The 20,136-nt window shown below is 33.4% G+C and overlaps 1 protein-coding gene across 2 annotated transcripts; it reads left to right on the top strand.

The window, feature by feature from the left end:
• The first annotated feature begins 1,247 nt into the window (after positions 1-1,247).
• Positions 1,248-9,383, top strand: LOC147071102 (uncharacterized). 2 transcript variants are annotated; one of them, XM_085948022.1, is made up of 3 exons: positions 1,248-1,402; positions 5,672-5,855; positions 8,144-9,367. In XM_085948022.1, exons 1-3 carry the CDS (start codon positions 1,326-1,328, stop codon positions 8,732-8,734), a joined length of 852 nt encoding a protein of 283 aa, XP_085804148.1. In that variant the 5' UTR covers positions 1,248-1,325; the 3' UTR covers positions 8,735-9,367. The 2 variants fall into 2 exon arrangements, with proteins under 2 accessions (XP_085804148.1, XP_085804147.1); XM_085948021.1 differs by lacking the exon at positions 1,248-1,402 and adding an exon at positions 1,502-1,726 and having other exon boundaries at positions 8,144-9,383.
• Positions 9,384-20,136: the final 10,753 nt, after the last annotated feature.

The following is a 20,136-nucleotide window of genomic DNA, read 5'->3' on the forward strand; positions in this document are numbered from 1 at the left end:
TTGTTTAATACCATTTTAAAATGAAAATTATGTTGAAAATATAATTTAATAACAATACAAAACTATTGTTGATGCACAAGCCCAATGTTTATTGTTCAATTTCAACTGGCTTGTTGTCTTCATCTACATCAGATACATTTATTGTAATTATGTATACAAGATTGTTGTTACTAATGGCTGAGGAAATGTTGTGTAAAAATACTTCTATTAAATTATTCGCCTCAGTTTTAGAATAAACTTCAAGCCAGCAAGAGACATATCTTTCAGATCCATCATAACATCATAATGATATTGTATAATTAATATACTAAATCTATATACATAGTGTGAATCTATATTCTCAGGAATAGGGATTTTAGAATACAACATAACCATTTCTTCACCTCATCTACTGAGATTTGAAACATCTCAAACATTTATATCACTTCCAGGAAGACTTTTAAACCTAGAACATTAAATCAATAAATGAAATAGCCTTAAAATACTCTCAATATTTAGACATTATTATTAACAAAAGGGTAAAGAATAAAGTGTACAATGTTCGTTCGACATTCACATTATTAAAATAATCAATTATGTAGGTATTGAAATTAACAGTTTGTGAATATGTAACTGTAACGTCGTTTATAACTAAATTTTAAAAAATAACGATAATATAATTAAATCTTACTTACGTTTCATAATATTATTATTATTCATCTATTTGTGAGTTCACAATTTACTGTTGAAATCAAATATCACAAAACATTTTTTTTGAGGTTATGTATCTCGAAGCTATAGTAGTTTATGTAAATACTCGTGGTTTATTGTTAAATACACCGCATGAAGTCTAAATAATAAATTTAAAATACAAAACAACAAGATTTTACTCTTCATATTGCAATTTAAACCATTTTAACAACTTTAAATGTATTCACAACCACGAAATGTCAAAGCACATAGAACTTTGTATAACGACGGATCTTTTTAGATTATGATAGAACTCTGTAGTACCACAGATATTTTGTAAAGTGCACATAGAACTCGGTAGTATTGGGGTTTAATGAAAAAATATAAGAAATATTGACCTCATTTTGATATATTATGTAGATAATGTGACTTGGAAGACTTCCTCATTGTTACTTTAGTTTGGCCAAAAATCGACACTTAGAGCCTTGTAGTTCTCGGGTCGCGATTTTCTTGTAATCATACGAAACCGGCGGATCTCTTGGTACAGTTCGTAAGGCACTGGTCTTCCACCCGAGAGTTTTAGGTTTTTCTCAAAGCCTGGGTGTTTGTGATTGTTCAAAATTACTAATAACCACCTTGTATGAAAAAGCAAGGACATGGTTATTAATAATTCTAAAAAAATAATAATCATACGAAACCGAGTGGCATCAGAAAATAGAATACAGATACCTAGGTAATAGAAAGTCCGGATACTTGAGGTTCTACATTGTCTATGGAGCTAAACAATAACACACCATAGATAATAAACGTCACAACCATAGACTATTATACTGTCACAACAATAAACAAACTGTCAAAAATAGACGTCGATCGTGTAGTTTATAATAATATACAATATATAATAATTCCAAAATTGAACCATATTATGGTTTATTTTGTATAAATCAAAAACTGTTATTGTTGTGATATTGCAGTAAAAGATGCCTAGCTGTATTTTTAGATATTGCAAGAATAACTCAAATTTACACTCCAAGAAGCATGGAATAACATTTCACTTGTAAATATTACAGTTATCTATTGTAACGATAATATTATTACCACGTTTAAACTGTATATAAAACTTTTGGTTCTTGTCGGCTTACAGGAAGCTAGCGGCAAACAAATTTTGAAAATAGCCGATAATTATACTGGATTATTTGTTAGGTTAGGTTTTCATTCTTGATTCATGAATTAGCACGGTTCCCGGGTCTTGTGACTGGTTCTCCGCCGTGGCTCGCTGCCATCTGTCAGCGCAGTGTTGCCAACCGAACTATAATTATAGTACATTTTGGTCCGCGTACTATTAAAAAAGTAATATTTTCGCCCGCGTACTATTAAAAAGTATAGTACGTCAAAAACACCACAATTTTGATAAATGGAATTAATTGAATTCGCTGGTTAGATTAGGTTGGGTTGAGTTAGGTTAGGTTAAGTTAGGTTAGGATGGATAAATGGAATTAATTGATTTCGCCGATTAGCATTTTTCGGTCGTATGAGGTGTTTAAATAAAGCAGGGCATCGGAATTAATTTCTCGAATTCTCCGTTGTGTTTATGTGACAAACAAAAAAACTTACATTTTCAACACGTCCTATAATTTTTGCCGAAATACTATCATTTCTTGGACCGCGTACTATAATTCGATGACAAAAAGATAGCTGGATTCCAAAATGGCGACTGACAGATAAAGGCGATGGAGGACCAGTCAAAAGCACCCGGTTCCCGCCTGGTTTCCTTTAAACAGACTAATACCAAACTTTTTCGTGTTTGTAAATTTTAGGTTTTAGGGGTCGTCCAAAAATTATGTCACAATTTGGAGTTTTGGTCACCCCTCCCCCTATTTCACATCTCGTCACAAAATCTTTGGCTAAAGTGCCACAGATGCCCGCATGAGTTTTTTTTTTTTACTACAACTGTTTATTCCATGTACACAATAATTATATTAAATAGGTACCTTTTCTCTCGGCGCAGATGCCTTTCGATCCAATAATTATTGTTAATTTAAAGTGTGATGTTTTCATACATTTCGATCATTAAGGTTAGGTTGGGTTTGGTCAGTTTGGTCAGCTTTAGATTAATAAAGCCTGAGCTTATATTTTTGCACAAGCAACGAGTGGTCCACTGTTCAGCTGTCACAATCAGATCCCAGATTGCTTGACATATTGATTCGCCCTTTCTCGTTCCAAATTGAATTATAAAAAATTCTCAAATCAAATATAATAACTATCAGTGTTATTTATAAATAATATACATTCCTGTTATTCATCAGCTGTCATAGTCAGACTAGTCCTTCACACAAACACCGGTGGTAATATCGATTTCCAAAAAATATGTAGCATTGATCTATGCATTACATTTGTAGAAGGTGTGTTAATGCTAGTGTATTATTTATCATGTAACTCGTCTATCAAAATCAAACCATTCCCTGTGTCAAGACAGCTGGAAATATCGATTTGTAATAGCATTTTAGCAAACTAAGAATACTCGTGACAAGTGAACACAGCAGACGCGTCAGTACGAGCACTCTATAGAACAATGACAGGCAATGACAGGTCAACAACGGGAGGGGCGAAAAAAGTAGGACCAGTCGTTGTGAATGTATCGGCTTTCTACTTGAGTCGGCAATGGTTTGGTCTAAAAAGAAAGTTAAATCTTTTCGAAAGTTAAAAGGTCATCTGCGGTACTATTACCAAAAAATCTTCTACTCCCCTGTCTAAACTGCCTACATCCAAAGATGATGAATCTACTTCCAGATGGAGCCTTTCTGTGAACATTTCCCTATAAAAGTCGTATTTATATAAAAGGAGTATTTTATCAGGGATTGTAAGAAAATTAGTATATAGTCAGTTTAAGCTCTTTAGCGGTCTCATTGTAAAGGGACGAGAACCACTTAGGGGTGACAGGTGTAGAGATGAAACGAGACTAGTTAGAAGTTGCTCAGATGAATGGAGGAGCAAGAGTGTATTGCTACGTAAATAGTATACAGATGGTACAAGGGTAAGTAAGGTTAGCGGCCCGAGGCTCGGTGGAAGTGAGTACTCTGCGGCGTGATGCTGAGACTGAATCTAATCTGAGGTAACCTATCAACTTTGACTCGCTATCTATATACATGAATATTCGATAAATTGCGAGAGTCATTGTTGTAGTTGGCAATTGGGAAATCTGCTGACCACCGCATCATTGCAACTTCGAGGCATTTTGATGACCAAGCCCAAGGTAGTCGAACCTCATCAAAGGATGTCACACCTGTAGAATATTACGCTGACAAGGCCTGAGGTTGTTGACCGCTACAGCTCCATCTCTGTATACACGAAGGTTTTATTCATCTTTAACCCTCTCATTTGTTAAAAAATGAATTCATTGAAAGTATTTATTATGTTCTTACCACAGAAAGATTAATAAGATAGAAATGCGAAATCCAGTCGCCATAGATCAAGATTTTGATGGGGTCTTTGGTTTATGACTTAATGAGGGGCAAGTCATTAAACTCAAGAAATACTGAGCCCCTGCATGTCCTCAAATATTACTAACACCGATTACGCGTTGCATTTACATGACAAACTTTAATGCATATTATGATACCGATGTAAATATTGAAAAAAAAATTCTTTAACACATGTTTAAGTTTATCCCATATTGTTCCACACTCGTGAATTGCATAGGAGGGCAATATATTTTCTATTATTTTTGTGTTCCGTTTCTCACATAATATTTTTTCTCAAATAAATGAGAACCTATATTTTTTTTGTTACTTTTGTGATGTGACATTTCGCCAGTCTATCATCGGGAGCGGAACAACTTGAAATGGTTCATAGTTTCCTCCAATAAGTCCAACTGTTCCGATAGTCCTCGTTCCTCGCTTTTCAGTTGGTTACCCCAAGCATCCAGCAGTTCTGATTCGCCCATAATTCTCTGGCCAGATTTCATAATTTTTTTCTTCTTCGACTTATACGAGGTATAAATGAGAACTCTGCCATTCTGGTTGACCTGTGTGTCCCAGATCACTATCTTAGAAATAGAGAGCATCAGTTGTCTATTCTCACAAGGTGCAGAACCAACCTGCCACTGGTAATACCAATTGAGAGGACGATAACTATGTTCAACCAAATTGCTTCGGGTGTTGATATATTCCACTTGCGTGAGGGTGAGTTAGGTGGATGCTATTTTATAAATTTTTAAAATAGGGTCCCCTTAGCAAACTCGGTGTACTTCTTTGAACTTCTATATATGTATATTTTCACTGCGTTTGTATGTTTATATTATGTTCTCTTTTTATATTTTCATTTTTATCCCTTTTATTAATTAGTTTTATTTTTCTTTCTTCTTTATAATAATGTTCATGTCATGTTGTGAACATCTTAAACTTATAATTTGTAATATCCACAATATGTTAAAAATAAATAAATTGAAATCACAAATCATTACATTACAACAGACTCCATCAGGGCAAGACATAATAGATGAATGATACATACTTCACGGCCCCCACATCCTGAAGCGGGCTCCCAGGCCATGATGTTTGGCGGCCCCCCCAACCTATTGCGAAGGTTAAGGGCAGTGTAATGTTATAATGATATTCCGCGGAACTCTTGTCTAAAATAAAGAGTATTCTGTGTATTTTTAGCAATTTTTTGTATTTTTAAATAAATCTGCTTATTGTCGGCACTCATATTATGAAGCTTCATCGCGACCCCCTTTTGTGATAGCCAAGTAACATGTGACTCTTCGCCATGTTGGATAGTCATTTTTGTTTTACAGGAAACACACTAAAAGTGATTATGCGACTCTTACTATTAGAGCAAATTTGTGGTGTGTGTTTATCTCTCTTAACTGGTTGACCTGTCACGCCAGGCCCCTCCTAAGCCCGGGCCCCTAGGCTAGAGCCCTGTCAGCCCCCCCTTATGGGGCCCATCACCTACTTTATCATGTTTTGATAATAATATAATAATCATCATGTACTTTTAGGTTTCCAATTAATGATGAAAGAAAAAACCGGTGGACGGAAATAATACAGAAGGAGAGAGAACAGGATAATTGGAAGCCTACCAAGTCTACCATTGTATGTTCTGATCATTTTGACGATAGCGATATGTATATAACGGAAAGTGGACTTCGAAGATTGAGTAAAGATGCTGTACCAACAGTCATTGTAAGTCACCATTAATTTCCATATTTTTTATTGGTAATTTTCAATCTCTCTATATTATATAGTAATACAGCCTGGAAACTCATGTGTGTGATGTCTCTTCAGGTCTCGGTATTTGTGGACATTGTGGGGATTTGTGTTACACATTATAGGTCAGCAAAAGTATAAAATGATTAACACGAACTTTTTAATTTATTAACTCCGCGCAGTCCCATGTTTGAATATTATAAATATTCAAACATGGGACATTATTACATTATTTTGATTTGATTTCAGGGGGTCTTTTCGATTCCACATTACTGAGGGGTTGATTCACTTTTAGTATATTACCGGGTCGCACTGTTCATTTTGTTTTTATTTCGATCTCGCTTGGTAGGGGTCGCATAATTATATCATTTATGAAGTAGAAGATTTTATTTGAACTTTGTGGTGAAGTAAACGTGAGAAGTTATCATTTGGAAGGGCCACAATCTGATGCAGCGTGACCCTACTTTGCGGGGGTGATTTTTCAAAAAGCGTTGGGGAATGTAGGATGCTGGGGAGAGGGGGAGGGGTCGTGACCAATCTCGGGAACAAACGGTAAATTTGGCTCGGGCCGACGTTTAGAGAGTTGTGTGAAGCTTGTAATGTCTTTGCGAAGTATTTATTTTTTTGTAGTGCAGGGCTGGTCAATTTACGGGATGTGGTTGTTATTCTATATTAGATTTTTGGCATGGAATTGGAGACATCTCTTTGTGAGGGATTGTATTTGGTATTAATAGATAACTATGTACTTATTCTTTCCAATGAATATCATTTCTACCATTTTTGATCCACTGGAAGATGCATTTCTTTCCTGGCAGTCTCCACCCTTTCTCAGTACTTTATTTTTCGTTGCCACATGCTTCCCTAGACTTGATTAGCTCACCGATCCAGCTGGCTCTTGGTCTTTTGAGTGCCACTGGATGATGGGATCGTTTTGTCCCGTGATGACCTGTTTTTGAGCGATGTGTCTGTATCTCCACTTTGTATTTTGTCTAACGCTTTTGTTTACTTACTGATTTAATTCATATTCGATCCCTATGCATTATTCCTAACATGCATCTCTCTCCATACTGTGTTGTGTTATTTCTAGGAATTGAACCCTTAAGGACCTTAAGAACCCTTAACCTGTAACAGTTCCGTTGTGATAACTATGGTGAATGAGACAATGTAAATAGGAGGTTTCAATAATTAATTATGTATATTCTAATTTTGCTAGAATGTATAACAAACTATGCGGTGAATAAATGAAGAGAAAGTATTAAAAAAAAACAATTTTGCCAAATTTGTCATATTGAAGGTTTTAACACAGTGGCTCTTAACCGGTGCACCGAAAAAAATGATAAAAACAGAAAAAATGCGCGAAATTGTGAAAACCAAAAAAATCCTTACGATGAAAGATCTAATGTGATTTCGATTTTGTCGAATCGGCTTTAACGAAAACATTTCCGAGAGAATTATTTCCGCTATAACAGAACATATAACTTTATTGGAAGAAAATATTGCATATTACATATAGAAAATTATGACTGGATACGAAATCCATTTGCTACGATTGATACATCGAGTTGTGAATTTTCGTACCAAGAAGAAGAAGAATTGGTCACATTCTGAACGGATCGTACTCTAAAAATTAAATTTTCTGAAATAACTATGGAGTAATTTTGGATTTCTGTCCAAGACAAATATCCATCTCTCTATATGAGGGCACTGAAAATCTTGATACAGTTTTCAACATTATATTTGTGTGATCTCGGTTTCTCAACAATAACTAATATAAAAACTAAAAAATGAGAAAAACGAATGTAGAGTCTCTTCTATAAGCTGGCGTGCCGGTTTCCCCCCCGCTTCAGCAACCATCTCGTTCCTTCCTATTGAAAACTTGCAACAGTTGAACGCGATGGCACAATGCTTTCCACGTGACGTGTACGCCAGTTTATAGAATACAGACTCAATAATATATCTATTCTATAATATTTTTTTTCTTTGACTGTTTGTAATCTGTTTAATTTGTAATAAAAGTTATGTCCGCATATTTTTCTTTGTTTTCTGACTGTTTGATTTTGATGCACCGCAATTATTTCTTATGATCAAAAGTGCACCGTGACTTCGAAAAGGTTAAGAACCACTGTTTTAACATGTTCAATGATAATAATATGCTTTATTTCTCTCATTTTTAAATTTACAAATAATTATTGTTGTTTATGGATTACCACAAAGTATGAATGAATCTGTTGAAATTAATACAGAATTTTTTGATTTTATTTTAGCCTTTGAGTGAAAATTCAGATGAGAAAAAATGGATGAGAGAGTATACTAGAAATCGAATTAAAGTACCGCCTGACTCTACAACTGGCTGTGTAACCCGTCAGGAAATTGACATACCAGTTGAAGCGCATTCACAAAAATCTCCAGATACCAATTTTAAAGTGATAGTTGTTCCAGCAATTGCTGAAGTAAGAATACCACCAGGGGATACAATTGCCAACGAAGTTCCTAGTGAAATCAACACGTCAATAATTGGAGCGGCCCCAGCAGACTCTCAAACTACTACGGTGAAGGTTGTTATCATTCCAAAGCTTCCCGAAAATCCCCCAGTCGGAAGAAAGAGAAGGTTACTAAATAAAACTGCAAGTGAAACTCCTGGAGAGATTAAACTGAGAAAAATGTTGCAGAAGAAAATCGGCTATATTCAGAAGTATTTAAACACAATCAAAACGCTGCGGAGGAAAACCACGCGGTTGAAAACAACTAATGTCAAATTAAAAAGCGAAGTCACAATTCTGAAGAAAAAGAGATTCCTGAACGGACAGTTTGAATGCAAATATTGCAGAAATCTATTGGATAGTGACGATGCGTGAAAAATGTAACAAATGTATATCGTTATATTGCACTTGTATTGGAGTAGTGGCGAAATACTCACCTGTGAAGTTGCAGGTATGAATGACATGTTGCGAGCCTAATACTACAAGGTTCTAAGTGTTCGTCCTTGAGAAAACAAACCCGACAATGAAGTAGTATTTTAAGCAGCCTCATTGTTACTTTTGTTTTGCCAAGGACAAACACTTAGAAGCTTGTAGTTCACTCGCGATGTGTTTTATTCAGAGCAAGGATTCTGTGGGATAAAATTCTCATAATAAAGTTTTTTAAGATATCTTCCATTCGTGGAAGTACGATGTCAAAAAATGGTAATTTACCTTATTTTACATTTGCGTTGCATTGGAAAATTGCTAATAACAACAAATATAAGACTGAGTCGTGTTTTAATTTTGCTCGCAGATACCCACGTGTCTCAGACATAGTGAAATTTAATAAGACATTCATTGTGGTCATTAAAAATATCAACTCCACATGTGAGCACATTTTAAAAATAATTACATGATAAAAAGAACTTTTTATATACGTTTTAAAATTTTCTGTTGAATTATTATGCTCAATATGCTCAAACTTGTACTTGATATGAAGTAAATAAAAAACAAACAAATATAGAATACATTTTGATTTCCATAGTAACGTACGTATATATTAATAATTTAGTTGCTAGGACCACCCCCTTAGCAACCAATAATAGTCTTTTACTTTTTACAGATTTTTCTGAATATTAATATATATACTAGCTGAGCCAGCTGGCTCTCGCCAGTTTGTCTCGCTAGGTCTTGCAGACAGCTTTTCATCATAGTGACTTGGTGTTGGATTTTAATATAATAATTGTAAAGTGTGTATAGACGGCGCCATAGTTTTCCCTTCGGGATGGATTTTCATTCACGTCAGACAATTGAAAATTTATCTGATTTGTCAGTTTTACGATATGCATGTCGTCACTGCAAATACAAATTTGGAGTCATGTGCGTAGTCTATTCTGGAGTCTGGCCTTCTCAATATCATCTGACACCATTTCAGGCTGCTAAGCCTAGCAAAACAGCTGGCAATCGCCGATTGCTACCACTGTCATTTTAATTTTAATACAATATATGTGTAGGTATGTGCATTTAAATATGATAAATAGTTATACATCTCAATCGTGATTATCATAAATAGCGATCCAATATAACGCGAATATTAATCTCTTTCGGGTCCCATTTACATAATAGAAAAAGGTTAGCAGCATAAAAAATAAATTTAAACATTATTTTGTTTCATTGTCTATAAAAAATAAATGCTTGGAGCCACAGAATAATATTTTAAAAATCATATTTTGTTTTAAAAATTAACCTTAAACAATATAGTTTCCCGGTGCGGGACATTCATATCGAGACAAATGTTGATAAATAATGAAGTAATACATATTATATCTGATAAGAATAGGAATTTATAAGACCTAAAGATGTGGAATCAGCTTAAAAAGGCCTTCATCCAGCAGTGGATTGATACAGGTTGATGACGATAATGACGATATAAATGGGTTGGTATATAAAATCACAAATTTAAAAAAATATTGCAGTTTATATGACCAAGAAGAGTAGAATTAGGTTGGGATAACCTTCATCCAGCAGTGGATTAATCTTGGTTGATGATGATAATGACGATATTATGAATGGGAAAATATAATATCAGCAATTTTGATAAATATAGTAATTCATATGACCGACAGAAATTCAAACAACTTAGAGAGGCCTTCATCCACCGGTGGATTGATTCAGGTTCATAATGATAATGGAAATATAAATAGATATAATATATTATCACCGATTTTGATAAATACAGCAATTCAAATGACAGAAAGGAGTAGAATCAGGCATGGGAGGCCTTTATCCAGCAATAGATGGGTTCAGGTCAATGATGATAAGGACGATAGAAATAGGTATAATATAGTAGTAGAATCAGGTTGCGGAACTCTTCATCCAGCAGTGAATTGATCCTGGTTGATGATGATGACGATATGAATATGTAGATAAATGTAATATCACCGATTTTGATAAATACAGAAATTCATATCACAGAAAGGAGTAGAATCAGGCTAAGGAGGTCTTTAAGTAGTGGATTGGTTTAGGTCGATGATGATGAAGATGACGATATGAATATGTAAATAAATATAATATCACCGATTTTGATAAATACAGAAATTCATATGACAGAAAAGAGTAGAATCAGGCTAGCGAGGTCTTTATTAAGCAGTGGATTGTTTCAGGTCGATGATGATGATGATGATAATGATGATAATGATGATAATGACGATATGAATATGTAAATAAATATAATATCACCGATTTTGATAAATACAGCAATTCATATGACAGAAAGGAGTAGAATCAAGCTAGGGAGGTCTTTATTAAGCAGTGGATTGGTTTAGGTCGATGATGATGATGATGACGATATGAATATGTAGATAAATATAATATCACCGATTTTGATAAATACAGCAATTTATATGACAGAAAGGAGTAGAATCTGGCTAGGGAGGTCTTTATTAAGCAGTGGATTGGTTCAGGTCAATTATAATGATAATGACCATATGAATATGTAGATAAATATAATATCACCGATTTTGATAAATACAGCAATGCATATGACAGAAAAGAGTAGAATCAGGCTAAGGAGGTCTTTAAGTAGTGGATTGGTTCAGGTCAATGATGATGATGATGACGATATGAATATGTAAATAAATATAATATCACCGATTTTGATAAATACAGAAATTCATATGACAGAAAAGAGTAGAATCTGGCTAGGGAGGTCTTTATTAAGCAGTGGATTGGTTCAGGTCAATGATGATGATGATGATGACGATATGAATATGTAGATAAATATAATATCACCGATTTTGATAAATACAGAAATTCATATGACAGAAAGGAGGAGAATTAGGCTAAGGGGGTCTTTATTAAGCAGTGGATTGGTTCAGGTATATGATAATGATGATGATGATGATGACGATATGAATGTGTAGATACATATAATATCACAGATTTTGATAAATACATACATTCATATGACAAAAGGAGTAGAATCAAGCTAGGGAGGTCTTTATTAAGCAGTGGATGGATCCTGGTTGATGATGATGATGACGATATGAATATTTAAATAAATATAATATCACCGATTTTGATAAATACAGAAATTCATATGACAGAAAGGAGTAGAATCTGGCTAGGGAGGTCTTTATTAAGCAGTGGATTGGTTCAGGTCGATGATGATGATGATGATGACGATATGAATATGTAGATAAATATAATATCACCGATTTTGATAAATACAGAAATTCATATGACAGAAAGGAGGAGAGTTAGGCTAAGGGGGTCTTTATTAAGCAGTGGATTGGTTCAGGTATATGATAATGATGATGATGATGATGACGATATGAATGTGTAGATACATATAATATCACAGATTTTGATAAATACATACATTCATATGACAAAAGGAGTAGAATCAGGCTAGGGAGGTCTTTATTAAGCAGTGGATGGATCCTGGTTGATGATGATGATGACGATATGAATATGTTTTTAAATATAATATCACCGATTTTGATAAATACAGCAATTCATATGACAGAAAGGAGTAGAACCGGGCTAGGGAGGCCATTATCCAGCAGTGGATTGGTTCAGGTCGATGATATAAGAATGATAGAAATAGGTATAATATCACAAATTCGTTAAACCGATAGTAGTAGAATCAGGTTGCGGAACCCTTCATCCAGTAGTGGATTGATCCTAGTTGATGATGATGATGATGATTATGATGACGATATGAATATGTAGATAAATAACATTAGACATTCAATACTGTCAAGAATACAATCAACGTAGAGAGGCCTTCATCCAGCAGTGGATTTATTGAGGCTTGTGATAATAATGGCATTATATATAGAAAGGTAGATAATAATATAATATCACTGATTTTGATAAATATAACAATTCATGTGTAAGTAAGGAGTAGAATAAGGCTGAGGAGGCCTTCATCCAGCAGTGTATAGGTCAAGATTGATGATGATAGGGACGAAAAAAATAGGTAGATATTATACAATATCACACATTTTGATAACTATAACAATTCGTATTAATTTCTTTCATTGTTTGCAATGGCAACTTTTTTAGTATGGAAATTAGTAGCCTAGGTAATTATTCAATAACAAAAATAGTGGGTGAACAGCCACAAAGAAGTATTTAAAAAAATCAAATTTGGAATATCACGTTATCTATGATATGACGGACAGTGGCGGACACACCTGTCAGATTTTTATTTACGCAGTGAATTGTAGCAAGATTATGGTTTTTTCACCGGAAAAAAGTGCGCCAATGCCTACATTACGATATTTGAATAAAAATAATCGAATTTGTTTGTCAAATAAAGGATTAGAAGGTCTTAAGCGACGAAGACGTCATTCTGCTGTACGTTAAATGAAATATGGCGTATCGTATACGGTATGTAAGAAAATATCGGATATAAACGTCAAGTACCTGTGAAATCATTGAAAATTTGTGAAATGTGGTCAATTCAAACGGTAGATGAATCGGTAGCGCACATTTCGAAGTGAAGATGTAAAAATAACAATAAAATGTCGCTTAAATGAGCCGTTAGTGAATTTTCCAAAATCTCTTAGGATAATAATAATGAAAGATTATAATAACTTTCCATACAAAACAGAATTAACTGAAAATAAATTCAATTCTGCTTAAAGATGGCCAAAAGTATTAAAAGAATGCATTGGCATCGTGTTCTGATATATTCTAAAAGTTTCAAATGTCTAGCTAGTCGGGAAGTTAATTAAAAATCAATTGCAAGATTTGTACTGGACAAACAACCACCGGACAAACAAGAATACGAGTTAATAAAAATGTTGTAATAAGCATCTTTTAAAATTTAAGTGTTCCTGTTAGATTCAATTTTACATAGATAAATCTATATCAAAGACATCCATTATTATGAGTTCCATAGTTTTAGTATTTTGAAATAGGTGTAATAAGAACAAATGTTTTTTTTTTTAAATAATAAATGTTTATTAATAAAAAACAGCACATTAATTTAAATGGCATCTTCCTTAACAACCATACAAATATTATCATTCATTTCTACAGGTTTAACACTTTGGTTATAACTGGTTCAGTTACAATAATTTAATACAACACACACAGACAGTGGCAGAGTAACCGCCTCATGATTTCAAAGTCTCTGAACAATCTTAAATAAATGCATATGTACACAAAGTGAGGCCCAATTGAGCCCATATCCGGAAAATGAGCGTTATCCCGAAAACGGCGTTCAGAGATATTCCATTTACTTTGCATCCCGTTGGATTTTATTTCCCATTTCTCAAAACTTGGAAAATAAATTATTTTGTTCAGCGGCTGAAAAAAATGTATTGCAAAACTTCTGACAGCACTTATCCACATACATCAAAGTATATTTTCTTGATAATCTTTCCTTTAAAAGTTTTATAATTTTGACCACTATTAGTTTTTGACGTTATAATTAGTTTCATCAATGACACACCTTTTTTAGAACAAATAGATTCTATATTATACTCTGAAGAGTAAAAAAATATTTATCGCAATAACAAATGGAAATGCTGCGAACGTCCATAAGCACGAATTGTGTGTACAGTGTCGCAAACCTATCTGAAGAATTGATGGGGAAACCACAGTCGAAAACTATCCAATCAAGACTCGGAACTGGATAGAATCTGACATTGGAATGGCGTATTCAATATGGCGTCCATTTGGGTTCTAGTAGTTCCATTTTTGATTATTATTAAGATAAGTTGGTTGGACTGTATGTTGTGTACAGCATAGATATTAAGGTTTACAGATAAACAGCGTGCAACGCGTGGTCAGACTGTCTACTGCCACCTATTGGTAGAATATCAAAGTAATATTTGGTGAGAGCATGCATAGGTGTATGCCACGTAATTTAAACTGATTTACCAAAAAACAGCGTTATCGCGATAACGCTCGTCTTCCGGATATGGGCTCAATTATTAAACAGTAGTATTTTACATTACCAACCAATAAAAATTAGTTTTGTTTGTTAAAGGGAAAGGGAGATAAGTCTGAAAAATAAAAGTTGAATATCAAAAAAACTAAATATTTAATATCCCGTATCTGGACTGTTAATAGTTCACACATGTTGTAACTACATACCATGCCAATAACCCGTAACGTAAAGTGGTAAAGCAAAGCACATAACGCCTAATATAATGATAACATCTAATAAAATATGATATATTTATAAAGATCCAAATTTATTATAATACTTACTGTTTTATCTTTTAAATAATAGTGACATTTTGAAGCTGAATTCAACACATGTCGTGCAACACGCTTGAGCTGCGTAGAGGCAAAATATGGGCTATTACAGGTTTATTCCTGCAATGTTCAGATACGGGAAACTACTAAAATGGCTATATCATTTTTGTTAAAATAACTACAGATATGGGAATTTCGCAGTTGATGGACAGTATTTTTGTTGTTTTTAGTACATCAAAAAGTCATTTTCGTCATAGGTCAGATACAGGGTATCGACATTAGAACATTGATATGCCAAATTAAGTATACATTATATTGTAATACTTATATATATATTATTATAATGTAAATGACAAAAAGGACGAGTCGGATTAATAAATTTTACACAGATTTACATAAATTCATATACAAAGTATACATAAGTTACATATACATAAGTTATTCAAAGTTTAATCTTTTTTTAGTTCTCCTGAATAGTTGTATAGTATAGACTTATTTCCCTATTCCTGTCGCACACAGAATTTTAATCTATGAAATGGGAAATGATTTAAAATAATTACAAGAAGAACTTTTTATATACCTGCCACGTTTTTAAATTTTCTGTTGAATCATATAAACTTGACAATATTCTATGTATTAACGGCCCACGTGCTCGTCGTAGGTCAAAATTGAGTTTTTATTGTATTTTCAAACCATGATCCTGGACACTCCTTAACTTTTACGTTGTAGATACTCCCTACTTCAATTATAGTTTGTCAATTTATGGCTACGGCCGTATGCTGTAGCTTAACCACTGGGGAATGACAAAAGAAATGGCGTATTTCAAAAAAACACTACCTTATTCTTAGGTCAATAATTATTATAAAGCAATCATTATTCATAAGATGTTTATCACACTTGAATGGTCAAAGACATAGCTTATAATAAGTATCTTTAGAATCATCTTCAAATGTGTAAATCTTGCCGATTTTTTGAATAATAAAATGCCTAATTCTTGTCAAATTTGGGATCACAGAGATTATCAATATAATTTTTTATCATGAATATTTTACAAAAATTATCTCGTAATAAATTATACTAATGGTTTCATAAATGCGTTTAAAAATTAATAAACGTAAAAAATCTTAACACCACTGCACAGTTATGTACCGAAATATGACCATATTCTAAAACATTAGAGCGAGAGGTTTAAAAGAATACTATTTTATGCAACAAAAATACTTTATGCAGTCATCAAATGTTTAAAATAACTATAAAGGATAATAAGGCTTCAAAATTATATAAATAGATTATCTACAACGTTTAAGGAGTGTCCAGGATCATGGTTTGAAAATACAATAAAAACTCAATTTTGACCTTCGACGAGCATGTTCCCCCTTAATAAATACTTTTTTTTGTACTTATACTGAAATGTCATTTTGAAATTTCATATTGATTTCCATAGTAGCGCTCGTATACATTAATAATTTAGTTGACTGGACACACAAGAAAAAATCTGTAGCGGACAAACAAGAATACGAGCTAATAAAAACGTGGTAAAGTATAGATCACTTCCAAGAAATATTTCGAACAATTTATATTATATGGGCCTCAAAATTACAACACCCGGGGGGATTTCAAGCGCTTTAATTCACCATTCACCACATCACACACAATAATATCACATATTACAAAAATATACGTTACATTATTCATTAGAATACTGTTTCAAACATTTGAAATCATTCCTAATTTGGATATACATTTGTAGTATAAGTCACACATCCAAAAAAATGTTATGAATGACTTCTAATATAATAACCATTTAGATATATAACAAAAAATATAGATTCAAGTTTAATTGAGATGGTTTTGAATGAGCCGATATTTAAGAAGTGGCTTTTGAAATTTTTCACTCTGCAGTGTCCCTAGAGCAAGGGTCGGGGAACTTTATTATTTCCCAAACATTATTTGTCTTAAAACAATATTTAACCATCCCCCTGTCAAAATTAATAGAAATGATTGAAGAACTTACGGGAAAAAAGTGTTTAATTGTCGTCACATTTTGAACCTTTAAACGAACATCGTCAGTTAGCAAAATCTGCCGAAATCATCAGAACAACAATGAGGTCACCCCACGTTGTACCGCACTGCATCGACACCTGCATAACTCAATGAATGTTTATTTTATCATTTTCTACATGCCTTCACATTTTCGACTCACATGTCAAAATCGCGTGTTTTTTGTTTTTGCGGTTGCCACTATGTATTTTCTATAAGAATGTTATCTATTATATATGGTCTGCAGGTTGCGTTCTGTTCAAAATATTATCTATGGATGTAATATCGCAAGTAATTTTAACGTATGCACACATAGAAACTGTTAAAATTAATCGAAATTACATGAATAATGAATAATAATTCAAAATACTAATGCATTAGAGTTTGCACTCTCAATCAAAGAATTTACAGTTCAAAATATTCTGCAAAATGACGAAACCATAGACTAAATTTGTTGCTGTGACAGTACGCGACGTGCATCTCAATATAATCACAATTTTATACTTTTCGAAAACAAATTTTCTATTGTAAGAAAAACAACTTCACTTCATTGAAGGTCACAACTATTAATTATTTTTATAACTTCAGCCTTCAATGGTTGAGTTTTTATTTATATTTCAACTTATGACTTTCACTACACATTCAGTGGAGGACTTGAGTATTTAGAAGTGATTCGTTCCCTGTGAATTATACAATGGATTTTGTTATCAATGATAAAAGTAGGCACCCCGAAGTATATGAATCTATCATTGTGACTGTGTGCATCAGTGTATTCAATTAAGAATTCAAGTGACATTACATGGCGGTGCGGCAGCATACATGATGAAAACCTCTGACAAAGATAACGAAGTTTTTATATAAAATAAACTAAAAAGGTTTAGATCTCGGTTTGAAGTAATATTTTTTGTTAAAACAACACCTTGTCATAACATTATTCAACCTCGATTATCATCAACAATTTAAATAATTAAAACTAAACAAAAACTAAAATTTATTGATTAATTACTACTTACTTAATTAAAAATAGATAATTTCGTCAATGGTTGATATGACATAATTATGACCAGGGTCGTAAATGCTAACTCATCATCACATGGTAACGTTTGTTATAATTAAATATTAGCTGGGTAAATCACCATTTCACTCCAAGACACACAATAATGTCACACGATTTTCGGTATTTTTTGACCCCCCCACCATTCCAAACACCGTCACACTTAGACATGAAATCTTTTACCGCCTGTTTAAATTACATCACATCATTGAACTCATCCACTATTTGTTCATTTGCTTAATAACAATAATAAATTAGTTGAAAATGAGTTTATATTTTGTTGGTTTCGTGAAGCCATATTTTCAACTGACTGTATTTTAGCAACAAATAAATGAGTTGCCTAGAGTCATAACTCACATCATCCAAAAATCGAGTCGAGATAATCGCAAAAAACCACCAGAGCACTGTTTTTTGCTATTAGAAGAAAAGTATTGAACTCCTTTGAGTATTAATGAGTGAAATACAGTCAAATTTGGTTATTACGAGGAAGATGGGACCGACTGAATTTGCTCGTTATAAGCGTTACTCGTTATATCAGAGAATAGGTATTTTTAAATGAGCGGTCACATCACACAAAAAGTCGCGATTCAAACAAAAATACATAATTAGAATTTTTCCCCGAAACAAGCATGGCATTCATAAACTACAAAAGAAGTTGTTAATTGTAATGACGCTGGTAGGTACCTAGTGACTTCACAAACCTTGGATTTTTTACATGCAATTTCAACCATATGCGTGTATACTTTTTCAATATTGTCGGCGAAAACACTAATTAGGTAGGTATTTCGACACTCAACTAGTATCTTAAACATAATCCGATTCTGGCGACATCCTGTCCAGTCGGATTTTATTGCTTAGGGTCGAAATGCTTTTAAACGACCAACACATTAACACTTTTAAGAAAATTTTTAGTAGATAAGTAGCTCGTTATAAAAGTGAATAAATGTATGGAGAAAATCATAAACTAAAATGTCAACGAATGTTTCCTTGTTACATCCGAGAACTCGCTATATCCGTGATCGTAACAACCGAGTGCGACTGTATATATAATACTCTTAAGGCTCCAGACATACAGCACACTATGAGAAATAGAGCTCCCTGATTGGTTAGAAAGGCCTTGATGACAGAACTCACATTATTCATTGAAAAATGTGAGTTATGACACCGACAGTCAACTTTGTCAACAATTTTCACATGGTTTTAAGTGGCTTATGATAGCCAACTATTTTTCTTTATATAGCTTAATGCCTTAGAATCACTTGGTATATTTAACTAAAAAAATGACAAAATGTGAGTTATGACTCAAATGCAGTCACAGAAAGTAAACGTTATTTCAATTTTCAACCCCTAATCCCAAGACGTATTCTATTTTCAAACATATACCGCCAATTTTTTTATCTTCTATGTTGCCGATTGCATTGAAATTATTCCTCCTCTGAATTTTGTTACTATCCTGCCTATCAGAGTGGGGGTGCGCCATCATGAAGTTTTAAAATATATACTTTATAACATGATAAGAAACTCCCATTGATGTCAAAAAAAAATGCAAGAAAATCCAGCTAATACATTGTATTAGTAAATGCTTATACATAATACTAACAGTACATAAAGTCAAATAAATAATTAGTCAACAATAATTCTAAAAAAAATGTTCAAATACGTATATCTAAATGTACAAAATACACTTTGAGGTAAAACCACCTGTCTACATAATATTTTTTTACATTTTCGTCACAGTGAAATGTGACATTAAGTCTGCTCTCACATCTAAACTCGCCTCGTGTGCTGCACAGACATAAATCAAACCTTCCGAGAACGGCGATCCAGTGTTGCTTATGAAAACCGCGCATATCTACCTAGCAGCAGTCGCGCGGAGCCTTCGAAACGTATAGATATTTTAATGCAGCGATCGGCGAGCCGGTATAGGAATGACCAATTCGTAGGAGTTTGTACGCGACCTGGCGTCTTCGACTCGGAGCCTGAGAAG

This window comes from Rhyacophila brunnea, unplaced genomic scaffold (assembly GCF_057557595.1).
Source record: "Rhyacophila brunnea isolate RB1 unplaced genomic scaffold, BYU_Rbru_1.0 scaffold_20, whole genome shotgun sequence".
In the NCBI taxonomy this organism is placed as follows: domain Eukaryota; kingdom Metazoa; phylum Arthropoda; class Insecta; order Trichoptera; family Rhyacophilidae; genus Rhyacophila; species Rhyacophila brunnea.

Bases quoted from the DNA above. Each gene is read 5' to 3' on its own strand.
- LOC147071102 (XM_085948022.1), top strand. From the start codon at position 1,326: ATGGTTATTAATAATTCTAAAAAAATAATAATCATACGAAACCGAGTG. The intron at 1,403-5,671 runs GTAATAGAAAGT...ATGTACTTTTAG, and splicing joins AATAGAATACAGATACCTAG to GTTTCCAATTAATGATGAAA. The intron at 5,856-8,143 runs GTAAGTCACCAT...ATTTTATTTTAG, and splicing joins ATGCTGTACCAACAGTCATT to CCTTTGAGTGAAAATTCAGA.